The sequence below is a fragment of the Lacerta agilis genome, chromosome 2 (assembly GCF_009819535.1).
Source record: "Lacerta agilis isolate rLacAgi1 chromosome 2, rLacAgi1.pri, whole genome shotgun sequence".
In the NCBI taxonomy this organism is placed as follows: Eukaryota; Metazoa; Chordata; class Lepidosauria; order Squamata; family Lacertidae; genus Lacerta; species Lacerta agilis.
Window position 1 is genome coordinate 100,648,209 of NC_046313.1, and position 20,962 is coordinate 100,669,170.

The 20,962-nt window shown below is 39.6% G+C and overlaps 1 protein-coding gene across 1 annotated transcript in view; it reads right to left on the reverse strand.

Moving 5' to 3' along the window:
- PRKAR2A (protein kinase cAMP-dependent type II regulatory subunit alpha) overlaps nt 1–20,962 on the reverse strand; it is an 80,436-nt gene that overhangs the window by 12,815 nt on the left and 46,659 nt on the right. Inside the window, exons 3-6 of the mRNA XM_033141348.1 lie at nt 12,900–12,952; nt 11,702–11,785; nt 3,893–3,999; nt 170–323 (exon numbers count right to left, since the gene is read on the reverse strand). Coding sequence (XP_032997239.1) covers nt 170–323; nt 3,893–3,999; nt 11,702–11,785; nt 12,900–12,952 — 398 coding nt within the window. The remainder of the gene's footprint in view (nt 1–169; nt 324–3,892; nt 4,000–11,701; nt 11,786–12,899; nt 12,953–20,962) is intronic.

Here is a 20,962-nt window from a genome sequence, read left to right on the forward strand (position 1 = left end):
GCTACAGTAGATCTAATATACACAATTTTGAAAATAATAGATAGCAAGCCCTGCCAAAACCAGGAATAGCATAAAGCCATTGGAGGGGGACAACATCTCATAAACATAATGCCTATAATAGTACAACAAACAAAATGTGAGTAATTTTCCCACCACGCCCCAAACTTACCAATCCCCAAAGGGATCCTTCTGTTGTGGCAACAATTGTCGCAGCTCTAGGAGTGTTGTACATCAACGCCAGTTCCCCAAAACTGCCATGATTATCGTAGCGGCCAACACAGCGAGTTTGGCCATCTCGTGTTACAAAAATATCATACAATCCCCTAGAATGATGGGAAAACAAACATCATGGGCATTAGACCAAATATAACACTGCTAAAAAAACTCAACTTTGGCAAGAACACAAGCAAGGAATAAAATAAGATGGTTTCCGAATCTCTCCTCTGTTGTTTGGAGAGAATATACCCTGCCAACATGTATCCTGGTCTGCCCTCAAAATAACTTGGCTATTTCCTATTCACTGTGTTAGGTCTTTACTTGGAATTCCTTTTCTCTTGCAAGTGCTATATATATTTATAATTTGCAAAATATTGTATGTTTTTTATTTACTGCTCTCGGAATAATATTTTGAAGTGGGTCACTATTATTTCTGTTTTACAGATGAGGAAATTTAAGAAAATAAAAAAATTACTTGCTCAGAATGCACACATTAAGTGAACAGTTGAGATGGGATAGTGATAGATGCCTTAGAAGGAATATGTTAACATATCTCAGCGTCTATCAGTGATGTAGAGACTAAATTTTTTCATGGAAATGCTTCTGTTTCATAAACTCTAAGTATGAATGCCAACTGCAAATGGCAGTTTCAAAGCTTTTGGTTTTTTGAAATAAAATAGATATGCCAAATTAGATCACAATCTATGCTACTAGAGAAATTTCTGATAAAAACTGAAAACTACCCTAAGCAAATTACCCTCTACTCAAATGACTGCAGTCCATGAGACTTAATTTTGACCCCTAATGGTTAATTTTCCAGCTACTTAATCATTCAAAATACTACTAATTATGATCTGGTGTTCTCTTTATCTCAAGTGCCAGTCTAGTTTTGTCAAACTCTGTATGTACCATTCGGAAAAAACCTGCACTGGGAACCAATTATTTATATCCCACTATCACTCCAACTGCCAGGCTTACACACACACACACACACACACACACAGAGAGAGAGAGAGAGAGAGAGAGAGAGAGAGAGAGAAGCTGTTACAATGTATTGAAATATACTGAAGAACATTTTGTAATTTGACAACCTTAAATCTGACCTGTTCCCCAAGGTACCATGCTATCCTAATAAAATACATTAGCACAGAAAGAATTATGATCTATCGCTACAAAAGGAGCAATGTTACTACTGGGCCCCTAGAGGATTTTGTGTCTTCAAAGGGTTTTAGGCTTAAATGAGCATGAAGTTGTCAGAGTTTATTTATTAACTAAAACTTTATTTTAGAACAGCAGTGTCCAACTTTCAACTTGAGTTGAAGCCATGTTGCAACTTCCAAGATACCTACAACAGTTTTATAGCTGGTCTAGTTCAGTGTGGCTGCTACTGGATAATACAGATATTAGCGTTCAACTCTCACAACTCCAAATAAGGATTGTTGATGTCTATGTATTAATTAAACTGTAGATTAGAGGGAAGAAAGCATGCTATCCAACTAAGTTCAACTTGGAGCAGACACACTGAAATTAATGCACTAAAGTTAGTGATGTCTGTGCACAACTAATGTTGGATACAACTTTGATACTACAAAATTGCCTTATGCTAATTGCTGAAGCTTTAATGCTAAAGACATTAACATTTGGGGAGAGCTCTACTTTAAAAGGCACTCACCCTATGGCGTAAGTGACAAGCTAAACAATACCAACTGGTTACATTTTGCACACAATTTTTATTCTATGAGAGTATGAGTATGCAACGTTTTCCCTTCATAACAAAGTTAAATTTTCACACATTTTCAGCAAAATGCAAGAAAAGGAAACACGTGAAAGTTGTCATCACTGGAGAACAATACACAAATTGGCTCTTCACAAACATGTCTTAAATATATCACTGATTACATTTGTACATCATGCTCAACCATAATTTAGCAAGAGAGCAGAGACAACAGTAGTTAGGCTATGCCTGTCCAGATAGGAGTGCAGCTGGGCCACAATCTGAAGTTGATGGAAGGTACTCCGTGCCACTGAAGCCTCAAGCAACAGCCTGTTTAATTAAAACTAACCATAGTTAATTAAGGTTAGCCACCGTTTCAGTTCCAAATGACTGGCAAGCTGTGAATAATCAAACATTGAAGCAAAAGCTTATGAGCTCCTCCTTCTGGTCATGCAAGGGGAAGAAAGCCAAGGCTCACTGTGACTTCTTTCCACTTGTGCATGTTGCATTGAACTATGGTTTAGTGTGGTATGCATAGACACTGTATACTTATGATACAAAAAGCAAATCTCTACATGGAACAAATTCTAAAACCCAATAGCATGTGAACTAGCCAAGCAGTATTTCAGATTGATGGGTCATACTAAAGGACAAGTTAATATCATTCCAGCTGATTCAATCCAGTTACTAGAACTCATTTTTTCAAAACTACCGTATTTTTTCCATGTATAAGACGATGTTTTTTGCTAAAAATGTATTTAGTCAAAAAATGGGGGTCGTCTTATACACTGATGGTGAAAGCACAGGGGTTCAAGCTCTGGCATGTGCGGCCTTGGCTTGCATTCAGGCTCTGGTCCGATTTCTTAATTTGGGGTTCAAAAAAATAGGGGTCATCTTATACATGGGGGCATATTATACACGGAAAAATACAGTACATTTTTATCTGCAAAACTCCAAAGAGATACATCTTCAAAGTTGTTTCAAATATCTTATTCAATCTTTCAAATATCTTATTAAATAGTTCTTTTTTCTATGTGAAATTCTTGTGTGTTCTTTTTTAGATTTCAGATCCTCCCTTTTAACATTTTAAACTTTAAACATTTTATTGTATCTTTGATTTGTGCTGTAATACACTTGAAGATTCATTTGAAGATACACACACACACACACACACACACACACACCTACAGAAATGAATAAATAGATAATGCATATACAAGTCCCTGTTAAAAATATTGTGCCATCCTAAGACTGTAGCTGAACTGAGCTCTTAAGAACCATTTATCCATTGGTTCATCAATCTTATTATCATCCTCATTCCACAGGAAACCATAAATGTTCATATTTCACTATTATCTGTAGAAGAATTAAGTAGGTGTTCATCAGTAAAACTGTCAGGATAATAATATTTAAGAGGGAACATTACATGACAGTTTTAGACACTTCAAAAATGATATAAACATATTTCATGACTAACGCACAAGCTTCACAAAAAGACCATTCTTCTTACTTGGCGATAATGTCAACATAGTTAAAGAGATAATGTACAAAATCAACTTAAGAGTTACTATAACTCGGACAAGACAACTGCCCCAAAGCTTCAATGAAGAATCAGGCTATGCACAATTGAAGTTGCTGGCGTTTTACATTAGAAGCATTATGAATCCTATGAGTAATGTGCTAATGTAATGCACATTTTGTACACCTACACTCAAAGGGATCTTTTGACTGCATCTGCCATTGACAATTAATGAATGAGCCATAAAATGAAGGCTGAAGTATTATCCAGGTATCATGTGTGCTTTCAACCATATCATGTTTGTAGAACCCTCATCTCCAGTATGCACCCTGCTTAGAAAATTCCATTTCCTAGCAAGGCACTTACATTTCAGAATACCATTTTCTACTCAGATAAAAAACCAAGTCCTAAACCCATAATAAAGCAATGCTTTAGCATCTTACCGTTCAATTACATAAAAGTTGTCTCCGTCATCTCCTTGGTCGATTACATGATCCTGAGGTTGAACTTTCATTTCAAACATGGCATCAAGAACCTGTGATAGTTGCTCCTGAAAGGACAATAATGCTTGGGTGAATACATTGGCTTATTTTTATGCCCCAAATCGTCCTGTTTGTGCCTACAATCCCATGTTCCATGTGAGGAGAAAAGTCAAGTAGCCATTGTAAATAATGGCTTCTTGGAAAAATTCAAGCTGTATTTTACATATTAAAGGTTATTTGCACTTTCCAACATGGCAGCTATCTCTATGTGGGAAAAATCTATCTCATGAAGTAATCCAACTATTTAACTCTGAAAGCAGACACTTATTTTAAACATTTGTTGTGGGGATCAAGCAAGCAACCAACTTGAGGCACTTGTACTAATGCAGTTCTTATATATAAGTACATGCGGTGACCATTTTTCACGCGATCACCAACGCAAGGTCCTTTTGGACCCAGAAGAGGGCAGCACAGGGGCAGAGCGGGGCAGAACAGACTTATGTGTGCTCTGCTGACATGTGTGAGGGCCAGGAACAGAGCATGTTGCCACCTGTATTTTCACTCACTTTGCAACACACAAGGGAGGATAAGAAGTGAAGTAATCAAAGCACTTGCACACTAAATACTTTATTATTAAATGGGAGTAAGTCTCAATAGACAAAGCCAGAAAAATGCAAATGCTATGTTACAAAAACCTGTTTCAAACATTATAGTGTAAATAGCACACAGAAAAGAATGAAAGCCTAGATGGTGGACTTCATTAACACAGAGTACCGGTATGTTTTTATCACAGCTTGTACCTGTATTGATTCTGAAATTGTTTTAACTGGGTTGTATCCAACTAAATCATTGCACATGCAGGACTACTTTTGTGAGTGCAACGAAACTGTCCCCCCCCCCCCAAAAAAAAGAACTGCTTTGGGAGCTCCTGAAGCCAATTTGCAGATGGCTTGGGGGTTGCACAGGGAGCAGAGAGGGAGGAGAAATTCCAGTGCACTCATGGTAGACAGTTGGCTAGAACCCATTGTTTTTATATATTGTTTTAATTGTTGATGTTTTTACAGTTGGATCACTTTAAGATAGGAAGCAATTCATAAATTGAAATAAATAATTCCTACACATTTTAATCAGCTCTGAGTAGCAAGAAAGAAGTGGGAATGAGGACATTACTGAAAGGATTTGTGATTCAGAGGAAGGGATTCCCTTAACTGAAAAAAGACCCCAGAGCAATATAACTTTCATTTAGTAGCTGTTATCTGGAAGTACTTCACAATATTGTGCATTACAAAATGAAATAGCACTTGCCAAACAATTACAAAAATAGTTAAGTAAAAATAAAGCATCTCTATGGAAAAAATCAGATTAAAATCAATGCAATTATTATTTCTATCACAGACATGAAACAGTTGTAAGAACCTACATTTTCAACCCATAATTTTATTTAATTCATGTGAGAAACATAATCATCCATTTGCAACTTGCAAAAGTGTTTGACTGTACATAATTAAAATACTGTGATGACACTGAGACCAATTTTATATTACATTTTATGTTCTCGAAGTTGTCATCTTATTCCTCAAATAGGACACAAAATATTTCTTATCATTAACCTGCAGAAGCAAATCTGTTTATGTCCTAATGTAACTTTTCAACTTTGAATGATGCTTGCTAGGCAGTGAGCCTGCAAATATATCTTTTATTATCTTAGTGTTGACCAGCTTACTTAACAACACATATTTTCCTTTCTTCTAGCAAGTGCTGTTTAGTGACTAACAACACTTTTCAGCCTGAAGGCCCCCCCAAGCAGTTCACTGTTACACATACACCCAAGTCTATACTATTATAAGTCTAAATTTTGTTTGATACTGACACATGTGAACTCAGTTCTCAGTTGTAGCTTGTTTGCAGTATTGCTGCTTTTTGAATGATTAAAGCTGAAAGTGCTACAGTAAACATTTTGAAAGCACAAGGGATTATCTCAGAGCTGCCGAAGAACCACAAAACAAACTCTGGACCACCTTCAGTGAGAAGAGGGGGTGGGATTTGAAAAGGTTTCAAACTACAGCAGTTTGGGGAGCTGACATTCAGACAAAAGGTTGCTCCTCCCTGTTCAAATCCTATCAAAGGAGGTTCTAGGGCTTTCATCATACCAGGATTCCCGGTGCATGCAGCGTTTCTGAATCACCATTAAAAGGATGCAGATAGTAGCTAAGCAACCTATTAACAAAACAAAGAAAACCTAGAGAAATAAAGGTTTCAAAAGGTTTTACAACACCTCTATAATCATACTTTCTAATAGCTGGCAAACAGATGGGGCGAATCAAGCTGGGTCAAAGGATGGAATGAATATCTCAAGGGCTTCCATAGGTTTGCACAAGAGAATAAACTCCTCTACTTCTGATTCATCACTCCATTCATCATCACCACCATCACCCTCTGGCAGATGACGGAGTCAAGGTCTTCAGGGGAAGCAAAGTGCCTGGGCAGGCACTGTGTCCCCCTATCCTCAAGTGTAGGGGCAGCAGAAACCCTGGGTTGGGAGTGAGGAGCCCTGTGTGAAGGTCACATTCTAGACCAGGGGTCAGCAACCTTTTTCAGCCATGGGCTGGTCCACCGTCCCTCAGACCATGTGGTGGGCCAGACTATATTGGGGGGGGGGGTGAACGAATTCCTATGCCCCACAAATAACCCAGAGATGCATTTTAAATAAAAGGACGGATTCTACTTGATGTAAAAACACACTGATTCCCGGACTGTCCATGGGCTGGATTGAGAAGGCGATTGGACCGCATCTGGCCCCCGGGCCTTAGGTTGCCTACCCCTGTTCTAGACTGCCTGTTGGAGCTGGAGGGAGGAGCAGGGACAGCAGATAAAGATTGTTGATGAAGAAGATTTGGAGACTAAGAGCGTATTGAGGGAAAAACTACTTCTGTAGCTACCGTAGATAGACCAGTAGAGCCTCCTTAAGGTGGTGCAGGAGCTCTGGATGAAATTCAGGAATTAATAATGCTGTATTCTGAAGCAGAGCCTGCTTCTTGATAGTTATGTAATGATGCTGAAACATTTGATTCATGTTAGACCAAACTGCATGAACAACTTGACTCTAAGAGGGGTTTTCCAGGGAATGAGGAAATTTCTCTAAGTTCAGCTGAGGAAGAGCTTTCCTGTTAAGTGATCTAACTGGTGAACTGCATGCTATCCTTCACCAGGAATAAATTATGTTGCCTGCCTCTCTTTGCCTTGTGAGTGCTCCTAAACCAAAGCAGAGGTACAGTCATCCCCCTAATAATTGCAGAAGGATCTGATGTGGCTCCCCCCCCCCACCAAGAGGGAGAAGGAGAGGCTAGCAAACTGGGAAGATCCGCCATAACTGAGCTGAAAGTGGTAAATACTGCTACTGGGTGGCAGCTAGAGCTAAAACTTGAGCAGAAGCAGAGCTAGTGTAATCATGTCTAGTTCCTTTGGGCTCTAATTTTGCTGCTGCAATTTGTTCCTCGCAGGAACGTGTGGATTTCTTCTGTGTCTTGATCGTTCGCAAAAAATGCAGAGAAACTGGCTAGCCTCCCACTGAGCTAAGGTCTAGTGGTTTGAAAAGCTTTAACTGTACTGAGAAAAAGGCTGGAAGAAGGTTGGGGAAGGAGGCTAACTAAAAGCAGCAAAAATGAAATAAAGAGTCTGAAGAGCTTGTAGATAAGGAAACCAACAACTGAACTGCCTTTAAAAAATGAGTGGGAAAAGACCAGAGCGCTGGAAGGAGCGCTGAGAAGAACCAACAATGAGGCTAAACAGAGAGAAATTCAACAAGAGGTAGAAGAAACAAGGAAATAGTCAGCATGAAAGAATAACAGAAGTTTCAGGAAGAAACAACCACTTTCTGTGACACAAAGTAAAAAACCAAAGGAGGAAGTTGTGGGGAGGAGCCAAGACAGCAGCTTCCTGTTTGAATTCTTTATTTTTACAAGCTTGCAACGTTGCCTATTGACCACCAGGCAGTTCCAAACCTAAATCCCAATCTGGCCACAGCTTTTGTTGGATTCTCCAGAGTACACATCCATACTCTCAGCTAACTAGTAGAACCGCTTAATTATGTAGGGTTGCCATACGTCTGGAGTTTCCCGGACAGACCCGGAATACTGCAGTCAAAAACAGTGTTCCGGGCGGAAATCGGCTAAATGTCTGGACATATGGCAACCGCTGTCAGCAGTGTCGTTTTTTCCAATATTCCTCAAAAATAGCTCTAAAACACCCAATTTCTTTGCGGTTTTGCAAAAAAAAAAGCTCAATAATATGGCACTCCTAAATTATGGAACAGCTTGGGTAGGTTTGTTCCAACCACCAGTACACTTGGTTTGGTTTCTGACTTCCATGATTAAGACTTGCAAAGACACATCAGCCCAACATTTTCAACAGGTGAAGGAGTGTGCCCCAGGCAGTACTATTTCTTGTTCCTTCTCCCAGCAAAACTACCACTCAGGCATTCTGCTGCTCAGGAAGGGAGAAGAAATCTGACAGCACCATAAATACAGCCTCTGGTGAGAGCTAACTTGCCTCCCTTCGCTCAGCCTCACTTCTGCAAACACCTGACTATGAATTCCCCTTGTTAGAATTTAATGAATAAAGAGCAGTCACATGTAATTTATGAATAACCTTGAAATTATGGCTACACTTATAAGAAGTTCAGCACAATTAAGGCTATTGAATTCAAAGACAGCTTGTTCCAGTTAGGTTAAAAAGCTGTTTCACAAAGTTGAAGCTAGAATGACAATCATTCTTCTTGGGTGCATCATAGAACAGAGTGGCAAGAAATGGTGAAGAACATCCTAGACCAAGACTGAATTTCTGCCAGGGCAATATATTATCCAAACATAAATGGCAATTAAGAGTGGATTGAACTCTGTGTTTGCACAAAATGACGGAGAGATAAACAGATGCCGCCTGGATTCTTCATTTTGGAATGGTGAAACAGAAAAAAAGCTGCCATGGCATGCTAACCTTGAAACAGGAAACTATGTTTTCACCTTGTATCACTGCACCATTCCAAAGAATACCTACAGAAGGGTTTGCTACCTTACTGAATTCTAACCTTTCACCGCTCACTGACACTTGCTGATCCTGGACTGCCTCTATAAGTAGCACAGGCCAACCTTTCATAACCTGCCCAAGTATCAGGTTTTATACTGACTGCGGTCATAGCTTCCTTACACTCTCTTCAAGGACTGTCAGGATGTTGCAAAAAAAGTGGGTCCCCATGTAACAGAGCAAAGCAAACATTGGTTTTTTTTATTAATTTGAGTGTTATGGCACTGATGGAAAATCACTGGTGTTATAGAACATTCCTTTTTTTGTAGCCTGTGGTGCATCACTGAGAGCACAGGGGGAGAATCTCTTCATCGCTCTATCATTCTCAGACTGAAGAAAGAGGGATAGGTCAAAATCCCTCTCACAGGCAGAGAAAACAGGAAGAGAATACTAGGGAAGAACAGATCATAAATCTTTAAAAAACTTTTAAAACAGCTACTTCAACTCTTTCCTTTTCTTATTTATGTCACTGAAGACACCACTACAAATGACAACTTAAATACTACCATAAACATCACTTTCCTGATGCCTTTTAAGGTTATTTGTTAGCAGATGCACTGGATGAGCATCAACGCTTTGCAAGAGCTTCAGCTTTGTTCACTGTTTATCCTAGGCATAAATATCCTTCTTTGGTTGCCTGATGTGTGCAGAGTAGCAAATATTTTCTCCAAAAGGCTAACTGAAAGAATGTTTTGTGACAGTATAATGCATCAGTAATTGACTAGCAAAAATTAGCTGGTTTGCATAGTAATTTCGTCACTTGATTGGAGTGCTTTAACCTAAGGATTGATTTGCTTTTTTATTCTTTTCAATTAGTGTCCTATTATCCTATCCATTAAAAACTCTGGGAGTTCCTTAGTTACCGGTAATTTATATTCAGTATTTGTAAATTCCCTTAGATGACAGTGTTCAGAAAGTGTTCAGAAAGTGTTCAGAAAGAAGAAAGAGATCATATTTCTCTCTCTGCCATAAACTAGAACTTCCAGTGGAATTAATTAGCAGTAGGCTCAAGACATAAAACAAAGGACATCATAATTCACTTTCACAAAATGTGAAATTGGCCCCAAAGATTGAACCAACTGCTATTAGCCATGGAACCACTATGCTGTGAGGCAGCATGGCACCTACAAGCCCACTTTGTGGGCAACTGTGGGCAAGAGTAAGATGGACTAAATAGACCTTTGGTCTGATCTGACATAGAATTATAGAGTTGTAGAGTTGGAAGGGACAAGGGCCATGTTCTCATATACTTGGTTTCTTGGTGAAGTTCTATGTATTAAGTCTACTGGACTCAAGGGGCTTACTTCTGAGTAAACAGGCACAGGGATAGGGCTGTGGCATTCTATTTTTTTCTTTCTTTCTAACTAATCTATAGCAGGTGTGGGGGATCTTTCATTCTCCAGATGTTGCTGAACTGTAACTCCCATCATCCCTGACCATTGGCCATGCCTGCAAGGACTGATGGGAGTTGTAGTTCAGCAAATATCTAAAGGGCCAAAGTTTCCCGCTTCTGCTCTAAGCGGAAAAGCATGAACAGTCATATACTAACTGAAGACTGAAAAAAATACCGTACTGTATTTGATGGGTAAGAGAAGAGCAGTTAACACTAGTTGAGTTCAGGCTGATTCTCTGCATTGTCAGGTTAAAGCCAGAGGATCGTTTTCAAAAGTTTTCTTACAGCTTCGTGGACAATACCTCTTAAGACTACAGCACCAGAGTGGTTACTACCTGCTAGGAGACCAACTATTTAAAAATGTCAAAAAGTATAACAGAGTTTGAGCAGTTTGCTAAACCTCAGAGTTGAATTTTTAGGGTGGCTGGCAGTACAGTGGTACTTCAGGTTACAAACACTTCAGGTTACAGACTCCGCTAACCCGGAAATAGTACCTCAGGTTAAGAACTTTGCCCCAGGATGAGAACAGAAATCACGCGACGGTGGCAGGGTGGCGGCGAGAGGCCCCCTTAGCTAAAGTGGTACCTCAGGTTAAGAATGGTTTCAGGTTAAGAACAGACCTCCAGAACGAATTAAGCTCATAACCAGAGGTACCACTGTAGCTTGAAATTATAGCAAAAAAGACCATTGGCAATGCTGCTGATAGATGTGCTGAAATGGCTCCACTGTGCCAAGTTTTGTGGAATAAGTAATAAACCAATTTTATAGTACACCTACTTCTACCAGATGAAAGTACAAGTTTCTAGCAGCAACAATAGAATGAACAATGCCTGAAAAGTGATTCTTCCTCTTCCCAATCTCACTTGCCAAGGAAGGACTGATACTGACCTTCAGTGAGAGTCTGAGCTGGGCCCAGGGGTAGCAGCTCTTACCAAAGTAAGTGAGCAGAGGCATTTGGAGTTACTGTAGAAAGGTCCAGCTTTCCAGAACACCAGCTACACACTCCTCCTTTCAAATACTGACAATAGACAAGGCAACAGAATGCACAGCAAGAGAAAAAGAGACACTGGGGTGGCTGAGGCAGGTACTTCCCCAAGTGGGACCAACGTGAAGCACTAGGCTTATAGCTATTGCCAAGGTCATTCACCTAATGACAAAGGCGCAAGAATTCTTGTGAATATGCTGCTCTTGAAGAGGAAAAACAAGGTGAAGCTCTGAGTCAACTATGATTATGTTGCAAAGAACTAACAAGATAAGACATCAAATAAACGTAGTAAACACAGCAAAAGCAATGCTACCTGATCTAGATTTTTGAAGATGAGGATATCTTTGCATGCTTCTTGCAATCTGCATCTCTGCTCATCTGTTTTGGGATTTACTATCTGCAAAACATAACAAAGGGAAAGAATTATAGGAGAATAACCCAGCTTAAATTTAGAATATACCATCTTACTTTAAATATGAACAGTGAAAATTCAAACACGTGTACAGAAATAAGTATCAAATTGGATCGATAGATGGCTATGTGAAAACTCCACTTGTGGAACAGGGCTTCCCAATACAAACATGTGGACCACCACCCCCGCCCAAAAACCCCAAACTCATCCAAGTGTCAAAGAATCTTCTGGAATGAATAAAATGGGAGAATTTGGCAGGGTTCCCGTGTACAAGTGGAACTATCTTTCTGTTCACATAAAACATCTTTGTTTGGTATCCCATTACATGGATAGCATTAAGTGCACCTCAGTGAATTTCATGCTCTATGTTTGTTGGAGAGTACTCTGAAAATACCTGTGCTAAGGAACAAGTTTTCCCATTGCTATCTAGCTTGTTAATCATTTTAAAAAACTTTAAATAACTTGAGAAAATGAGTGAAAGGGTATGCTTGTTTATAAGTGTAACTATATTTGCTCTAGAGATGTTTTCCCTATTTGAAAGTATATGGACTTATCCCATGAAAGATAAGAATTTGTAAGAGTATGAACAGTTTGTTAAGTAATATTGAGCATTCTCTAAAAATAACTGCAAAAGAAATCCTAAACAAGCCTATAAATACTTTTAAAAATGGTATAAAACAAATGTTTCTGCTTTTTATAGTTTTTAGAGGGGATGATAGGTATCTCCTACTATTAGTCAAATTCTTGAAAAAGTAATGCATCCCACTTCTACGAAGAGGCATTGAAGAGAGGTGAGGAAATCTGGGTATCAGTTTTACTAATTTTTATATGCTACCACAAGTAGTATGATCAAAGTCTCACAGATGAAAGGCCTTCAAGTACAATCGTGAAAACCCTTTGCTGTTCAATCTGTAACACAGCTGCAATGCCCTACAGAACAAAGTGTTGCTGCATCACTTATGACTTCACTTTGTAAACCCACAGATCCATGTTATAAGGAAGGCAGGTAGCACACACAGAACTGCTTACTGCAGAAGCAACAGTATCTGTCCCATTAATCTGTGCAAAAATCAGATAGGATTTGTTCATTCTCCCTTACCCTTGGTTCTGTGTCTTCCTCTTCTTCATCTGGGTTGAATGCTTCTGCACAGACTTGAAAGAGAAGAAAATATTTTTTAAAAATTATAAACATGCATAGAGAAAATGAATATCTTCACACACATATGTGTTCACACACACAACCTATTTATTGTGTATGAGGAAAATGTACTGATTTCTTCAATTATGTTACTGTTCCCAGTTTTGGCTAACTGTTCAGAGAAAACACTCTATTGCAATTGTCTAAGTAAAGCAAAGGCTTCTTCCTCAATTGCATAACCCCCAATGGCTGGCTTGGTTAGCCCATTAAGTCAAAGTCACTCAGCAGAAAGCTAGGAGAGGGGAACTGAAAGCTTTTTCTGTTGGGGAGCTGAATAATATTTCTGTGTCCTTGTGTCCTTTCATATGGTAAATTCAAATTTTATATATATATTGGGAATTAACAGGAGGATGAGAAATTAGTTATTGTGTATCTGTCACTGTTATATTTGTATGGTGACTGCAGGGCTATGCCCTTCAAGTTATAAATTATAAAAGTGTCATTTACTGTAGTTGTCTTGTTGCTTTGGGACCAAAGCTGTCTGCAAGGAAGCAACTTTGCAATATCCAGCACCCTGGCACATTAGAGGAACATTTGGACTGGCTGACTCTACAGTTTGCAAACCAGAAATGTCTAATATTCTCTTAGACTATTGTGTTGTTCACGTGTTAAAAACGAATTACTTATGCATTAAACTCCTTTTTTGTAAATAAATTTTTATTGGTTTTACAATTTCAACTTCAATAATTATTTTCCATCTTAAAAAATGAGAAATACAAAATATCCAACATGAAGTATAAGAACTAAAATAAAAAAATAAAAAACATTTTCGGAGGTTCTCTTTAACCTCGACTCCCCTCCATTTCCTTTCCTGGTTCATTGAACATACATATATTTTCTGCATAATTATACTTAAACCTCTTTTTTCTTATCCTTATTATTTTATCCTAATTACCTACCATCAGTTTTTATTGTTTCAGTTCAAATTTCCTTCCATAAACTTTATCTTATTTTAACTACTTGCAAGTGTTTGGTCAAAGCCTGCCAATGTTTCTACTTGTTTACAATATTTTTGTACATATACAATAAATGCCTCCCATTTTTGCATTAAACTCTTTAAGCATCTGCTGTATTGCATAAATATGGCTGCTTCTAAAGAATTTTCCCCCACTTTAACTACTCACAAGCTTTATGCCACCTAAGTCCCTTAGGACCTACACAGACAGAAGTTACAAACACAGCAAGTGTGCAAACACAGATTACTGCAGTGAATGTTACAGAAAATTGGGATTTGGTCTATATAGAATTGTTTCATTAAGTGATATAGATGCTGGAGATCTATGAAGAGATTTAAAATGTTGTGGAACTGAATGGTACAATAGTTAAAATAAAATAAAAATAAAGGGAAAGGGTCCAGACTCCTGGTGCTGTTTGGAGAATAGGAAAGCAGCGCAGGAAGCAGAGGTTGCATGGGAAGTGGAACATATATTTGTCTGTGGACGAAGAGGTCACAACATTCCTTTGGGTGGAAGCAGATACAGTACTATTGCTCAGGGTTACACTTTCACTGTCCTATACTGTCACCATATGACAACTGGGCTCAGAGCTACGTACAGTGGTACCTCGGATTACAGACGCTTCAGGTTACGGACTCCGCTAACCTAGAAATAGTTCCTCGGGTTAAGAACTTTGCTTCAGGATAACAGAAATTGTGCGGCGGCGGGAGGCCCCATTAGCTAAAGTGGTACCTCAGGTTAAGAACAGTTTCAGGTTAAGAAAGGACCTCCAGAACAAATTAAGTTATTAACCCGAAGTACCACTGTATCATGATTAAATCTTTGGTTAGCAGGATGGCCTATGGGCCTTATTAACTAGCCCTCCTTAAAGGGGAAAGGAACTAGAGATTACACTGGATACAAAAATCCTGCTTTGAGAGAGAAAACAACTTCATCCTCACTGAACATGGATGGGTACACTCTGCATCAATATAACCACCAATACTAACAAAATGATATTGTGGATCTGTATTTGCTATCCAGAAAGAATAAGGGTTCTGTATACTGTGAAACTAAATACTTAAACTGAAGCATGTGAGATTTCATCAACCCAATCTGTATTAAAAGAAGCAAATAAATTTTATAACTAAAGTTAAGTCATATGCAGAAAGATTACTTGAACAGGATACATTAAGTCAATAATTCCTCATTTTCTGATGCAGCATAAAGCTCCTAGGGAAGGGAATAACCAACTCTGAACACAAATTAGTAATCCATGTATCCCCTAAACCCTTCCAAAGACTTAGAACAGTCACTTCCAACTTTGAAGGGTCATTTTATTCTACTATATTACCATTATATTGAAACAGAAAAGCAACTCAAATTTGTGTTCAGAGCAATTAAATGCTGTTCCCAACTATCTATACATATAAAATCATAAAAGGTGGGTGTTTGTGCTGTACCACCTTTCTCTGTAACCACTTGACCGATTTACTTCAAATTTGGACACAACGTTCCATGGGCATATGGGAAGGATCTTACGTAGTTAGATTGCAAAAATAATACACCTAACCCAGGTAAAAATTGGATTTTGTGCCAAAAAACACAGCACCCTCCAGTGGATGGAACGCAGCATCACACTAAAAACATCTCAAACCCCTCCTCCTCCTGTTACTACGTCACTACCTCCAGCCAATAGAGGGGCACGCCGCTCACAAACGCCGCGGGGCACGCCGCTCACAAACGCCGCGGGGCACGCCGCTCACAAACGCCGCTGCTGTCTCCGGCGGCAGCTGTAGACCCACACAGGCAGGAACAACCGTTTGTGCGGTTGGTGGCCATGGCTCCATCGGGTGGGGAGGAAAAGTGAGACAAAACGTCGCTTCCGCCATCTGCGGTGTTACCTCAGCCACCTACAGATTCAGGATGAGCGGAAACGGCACTCTCAAACCTTTCAAGTTTCCGATGCCGCCTCCACTTACAAAACAGCCAGGGCAGGCGGAAACGAAACTTACCGTCATTGGCGGCGGCGGCAGTAGCGGCTGTAGAGCCAGCCGGATAAGAAGCAGTTTCCGACGATGCCTCCACTAACAAGACGGCCATAGTGCCTGCGGAGTCAGCCGCAAAAAAAACTTCGGTCATTTCCGGGCCTCCGTCTCCACTGAGAGGAGAGTCTGAACACCCAGAAATGAAATGACCGCCATTTATGGCGGCGCCCAAAGCATCTGCAGAGCTGGTAAGGAAACCACGCATCCTCAACTTCACAAGAAAATGTGTCGGTAAGCATACACTTCCACTTTTGCACTGCACCTCCCTTTCCCATTTCACAAAATCAGCCACAGCAACGCGTGGCCGGGCCAGCTAGTTTTGAATATAAATTTGAGAGTTTAGCATTTTAAAAATTGGTGTGGCTGTCTGCAAACATTGGGCTGTAGTCAACTAAATCCCACATCATTATCTAACCCTTTTTCGTCGCTAAAATCGGTCCCCAAAGCATTAATCGCGTAATAGTCACAAGGTATAACTCTCAGTGTGTGCATTCTCAGTAACGGAAAAAGTACACGTACCCTGAAATACTACTGTAGTAGAATTTCAAACTACAACTAGGAGAAATGCATCTTTTCTTACCCTACAGTTACAAACATCTGAGAGAATTGAGATCCTATGTGACCTGTCACATGGCAAGGTTGGAAAGGTGTTGAGTCCTCCCTTCCTTGCGATCCTGCAATTCATTTTACCGTAAGAGATTCACCTGCAACTTCCTTCTTTCTAGCTTGAATCTATGTGTTTGGAGCCAAGCCAATCCCATTAGTTCATTGCTCAAATCTGAACTTTAATTAAGGCTGCATTAAAAGATGAATCTATAACTTCTACTTTGCTTTGATTGCAAGACTAAAGAAAACAAGTCTGAAGGGTGGGGGGTTCTCCTATCCCAGAACCTGTTGTAAGGCCATTTTGAATGAGCTGATATGCAGCAAATGAATTTTAACTGCCCCTCCCCTGCCCTACCACTCAGCCTGAAACCATTCACAGAATTTTAAAAAATCCTGGATACAGTGAAAGTCTCCATGCAGCCCTAAGCAAGTACCATAGGTAAAGCGACCCCTGACCATTAGATCCAGTCGCGGATGACTCTGGGGTTGTGGCACTCATCTCGCTTTACTGGCCGAGGGAGCCGGCGTACAGCTTCCAGGTCATGTGGCCAGCATGACGAAGCTGCTTCTGGCGAACCAGAGCAGTGGACGGAAACGCCATTTACCTTTCTGCCAGAGCGGTACCTATTTATCTACTTGCACTTTGACGTGCTTTTGAACTGCTAGGTTGGCAGGAGCAGGGACCGAGCAACGGGAGCTCACCCTGTCGCAGGGATTCGAACCACCAACCTTCTGATAGGCAAGCCCTAGGCTTTGTGGTTTAACCCACAGCGTCACCCGTGTCCCATAAAGATTTATAAAAAGAAATTATGACCAGTACTGACAGCAGGTATTCTTTCAAGAGAATATATTACGGTATGCTCAAGTCATTCAGTAAAATTGATCAGGAGAAGGTTCTTGCCCAAACAATTTATTCATTCAGCACATTATGTGGAATGCACTGCTGGAAGGTGCAGTAGTAATCAGTAGCTTAGACAGCTTTTTAAAAAGATGAGGTATGTCCTCTGTGGATTTGTGTGAATAGATTTTTAAACATGACAGCTAAAGGCGCTGTTCCATATTTGAAGGCGGTATACCTCCAATTACCAGTTGCTGAAGACAAATTGGCACAGGATGCTTATCACCATACCATGCTGTGTGTTTCCCAGGAGCACACAGCTAGCTACTCCAAGAGACAGTGCTGGCCTAGAGGGTTCATTGGTTGGATCCAGAAAGGCAGGTATTGTTGGACTGACCTGGAAAGTGCCCTAAACTTTATTTATGATTTGTTCCCTTCTCACCTTTCTGTAGCAACACTCAGGTCAGTATACAATTAAAAGCAGCACAACAAAATATACACTCAATTATCCTGCAAGGACAAGATGTTTCTGGTCTTTTTTCTTCTTCTCTTTTGTAAGTATGGTTGTTTTCAAACCAAAAATTTATTGCCTTTTCTTGGAGTCTGCTTACATAGTGAAAGTAAAGATGCCTAACAACAGCGAACGATTAGGAGTCAGCATTGTTTTAACCTTACTTCGTTCCTCTTCTGTTTATGCTTTGCTGGAGTCTACACCATTAAGAATTTTACAGAGATGCTCATTTGTACTTTATTCACTAGTCTGACAGTACAAAACTCTTGGCACATTGCCCAGCTTATTGAACTGAATAAACCTGGGCAGAGAGAGAAAAGCAAGCCTTTTATAAAATCTGAAAGAAACCCCAGAAGCCCGCAAGTCACTGGAGATCAAAGGTTTATGCAGTTTCCTAGCCATGTTATGCATAAATGCAGCATTAGTTGAGATACTTATTTGTACTCTCCTACAGGGACGCAGGTGGCGCTGTGGGTTAAACCACACAGCCTAGGGCTTGCCGATCAGAAGGTTAGCGGTTCGAATCCCTGCAATGGGTTGAGCTCCTCTTGCTCGGTCCCTGCTCCTGCCAACCTTGCAGTTCGAAAGCACAAAGTGCAAGTAGACAAATAGGTACCGCTCTGGTGGGAAGGTAAACGGCGTTTCCATGCGCTGCTCTGGTTCGCCAGAAGCGGCTTAGTCATGCTTGCCACATGACCCGGAAGCTGTACGCCAGCTCCCTCGGCCAGTAAAGCGAGATGAGCGCCGCAACCCCAAGGTCGTCCGTGACTGGACCTAACGGTCAGGGGTCCCTTTACCTTTACAGAGAAAAAGTACTCTGTAAGTAGAGCATTGTCACTCAGCTAGTTAAGCATTCATTCAGGAATTAACACAACTCATTCTAACATTAACAAACATAAAGCTGAAATGAACAGCACTACAAATATCATGTCTTCTTCTTTTTTCTATTCCCCCCCCCCCAATTTATAAAAAATCAAAAAGATGGAAATGTGCTGTTTTACATATAATGTCAGGCAGGATTTGAGATAAAAGTGCTCCTAGACAAAAAGTCACAGCATCTTCTCTTGTAGAAATACATTCCACGTTTTACTTTGCATTTGAGTGAAGGAAAGACACAGAATGTTAGACAGAAGCAGCATTATCCTCATCTAAAGAGAAACCTCATTAAAAAGTAGAACTAGGGTTTAAAATCTCCTTAACAGTGGTAACACAATAAATGAAACAAAAGAGTACTCCCCACTCAGAAATGAGTTACTACTGTATTTTGTTTTCTTTATAATCTTCCTAGATTATACAACAAGGTCTGAACTGAACTACAATAGACTTCTATAAAAATAACAAACCTTTGTCAACACAAGAAATACAAGACAAAGTAGAAGACACCACATGACCCAGAAGCTGTCTGCAGAGAAACGCCAGCTTCCTCGGCCTATTGAACGAAATGAGAGCCGCAACCCCAGTTGTCCGCGACTGGACCTAACTGTCAGGGGTAACTTTAATGATATGGAGATTAATGTTCTTGAGCATCAGTTGCGAGTTCCTATAAGTTATTTGTCATGTCTCTAGTTGGTTACATGAAAAATAAAGCTTAGAGGCCTATTCCTTCTCTGTTGCTTGCATTGGCTACTCATGCAAGATTACATTATCAGTATTACAGCTATAGTTATTGTTACCAACCATTATTGTTACCAACCACTGATATCAGGTTTTAAGTCAGTTCACATGATCAAACAACAAGAAATCTGGGTTCCAGAACATATGCCCACAAACTGCTATGCATTCAAAGTGACATGTTCAACAGCCACATTTGTGTAATTCTACCTCACCAGTACAGCAGAATAGTAAGGAATTGGTTATTGTACACTGACCTGCTGAATACACTGGGCAAGTTCACATATCACAATAAACCACAGTTAAAAACAAAGTATGGTGTAACGTCAACAAGCAGTATGCTACTCAAAAGTGCACTTGTTCCCCATTTGTCCTACTGCTGACATGTCATGGTCAAGCACCTGGTGTGCTGTAATGTAATAATAATTTATTATTTGTACCCCGCGCATCTGGCTGGGTCTCCCCAGCCACTCTGGGCGGCTTCCATCAAATATTAAAATACATTTAAAATATCACTTTCAAAATACAAGGAGAAGAAATTATAATTTTAAAAGAAATTCCGCCCCGCCTGCTTAAAAAGAGAGAAGGTTACCAATTCCTAACAAAAGCCCTAAATGCAAAGTCAATATTTTACAAATGGGAGTTCCCTGAAGGAATTTCCTTCAATTTTAAAGGAAAAAGGAGAAGATTAGAAACAGTGGACGATGCAAAAAAATTCCACAGAACATACAGAGGCGAGCTTGGGGGCGAAAAATATTTAGGAGAAAAAGAATCCAGCCAAAAAAATGTACAAACAAAAGGTATAAACTCAGACCGTAGCTTGGACAGTGAATAAGGAAAAACAAATAAAAACAAACCATTGATCCAAAAGGAAGAAGAGTTTAAAAAAGTAAGAAACATAACATCTGAAACAACACCAGAATATAAAGTCACTGCAAATAAAAGCTTGATTATTTTTTTTTCTTTTTTTAATCTATATAAATAAAGATGAAGTTAAAACTTTTGTCTTGGAATGTTAATGGATTAAATGATAAGAAAAAAAGAAACAAAATAGAATATATACTGAAAAAGCAAAAGAATGACGTGGTCTGCCTACAGGAGACACATGTAACAAAAGATCATAAGAGAGTTTTGATTAACCCCAAGCTAGGAAAAGAATTTATAGCTGCTGATCAAAAAAAAAGAAGAAGAGGAGTAGTGATCTATGTTAGACCTAATCTAGAACCAGATTTATTATTTTCAGACCCCAAAGGAAGAATACTGATAATAAAAATCACGAACCAAGGAGAAAAAAATGTAATAGTAGGAATATATGCACCTAACATAAGAAAAGCCGCATTTTATAAGAAAATAGAAACGTTGCTGATGGAGTATTTAGAATACAAAATAATACTAATGGGAGATCTAAACGGGGT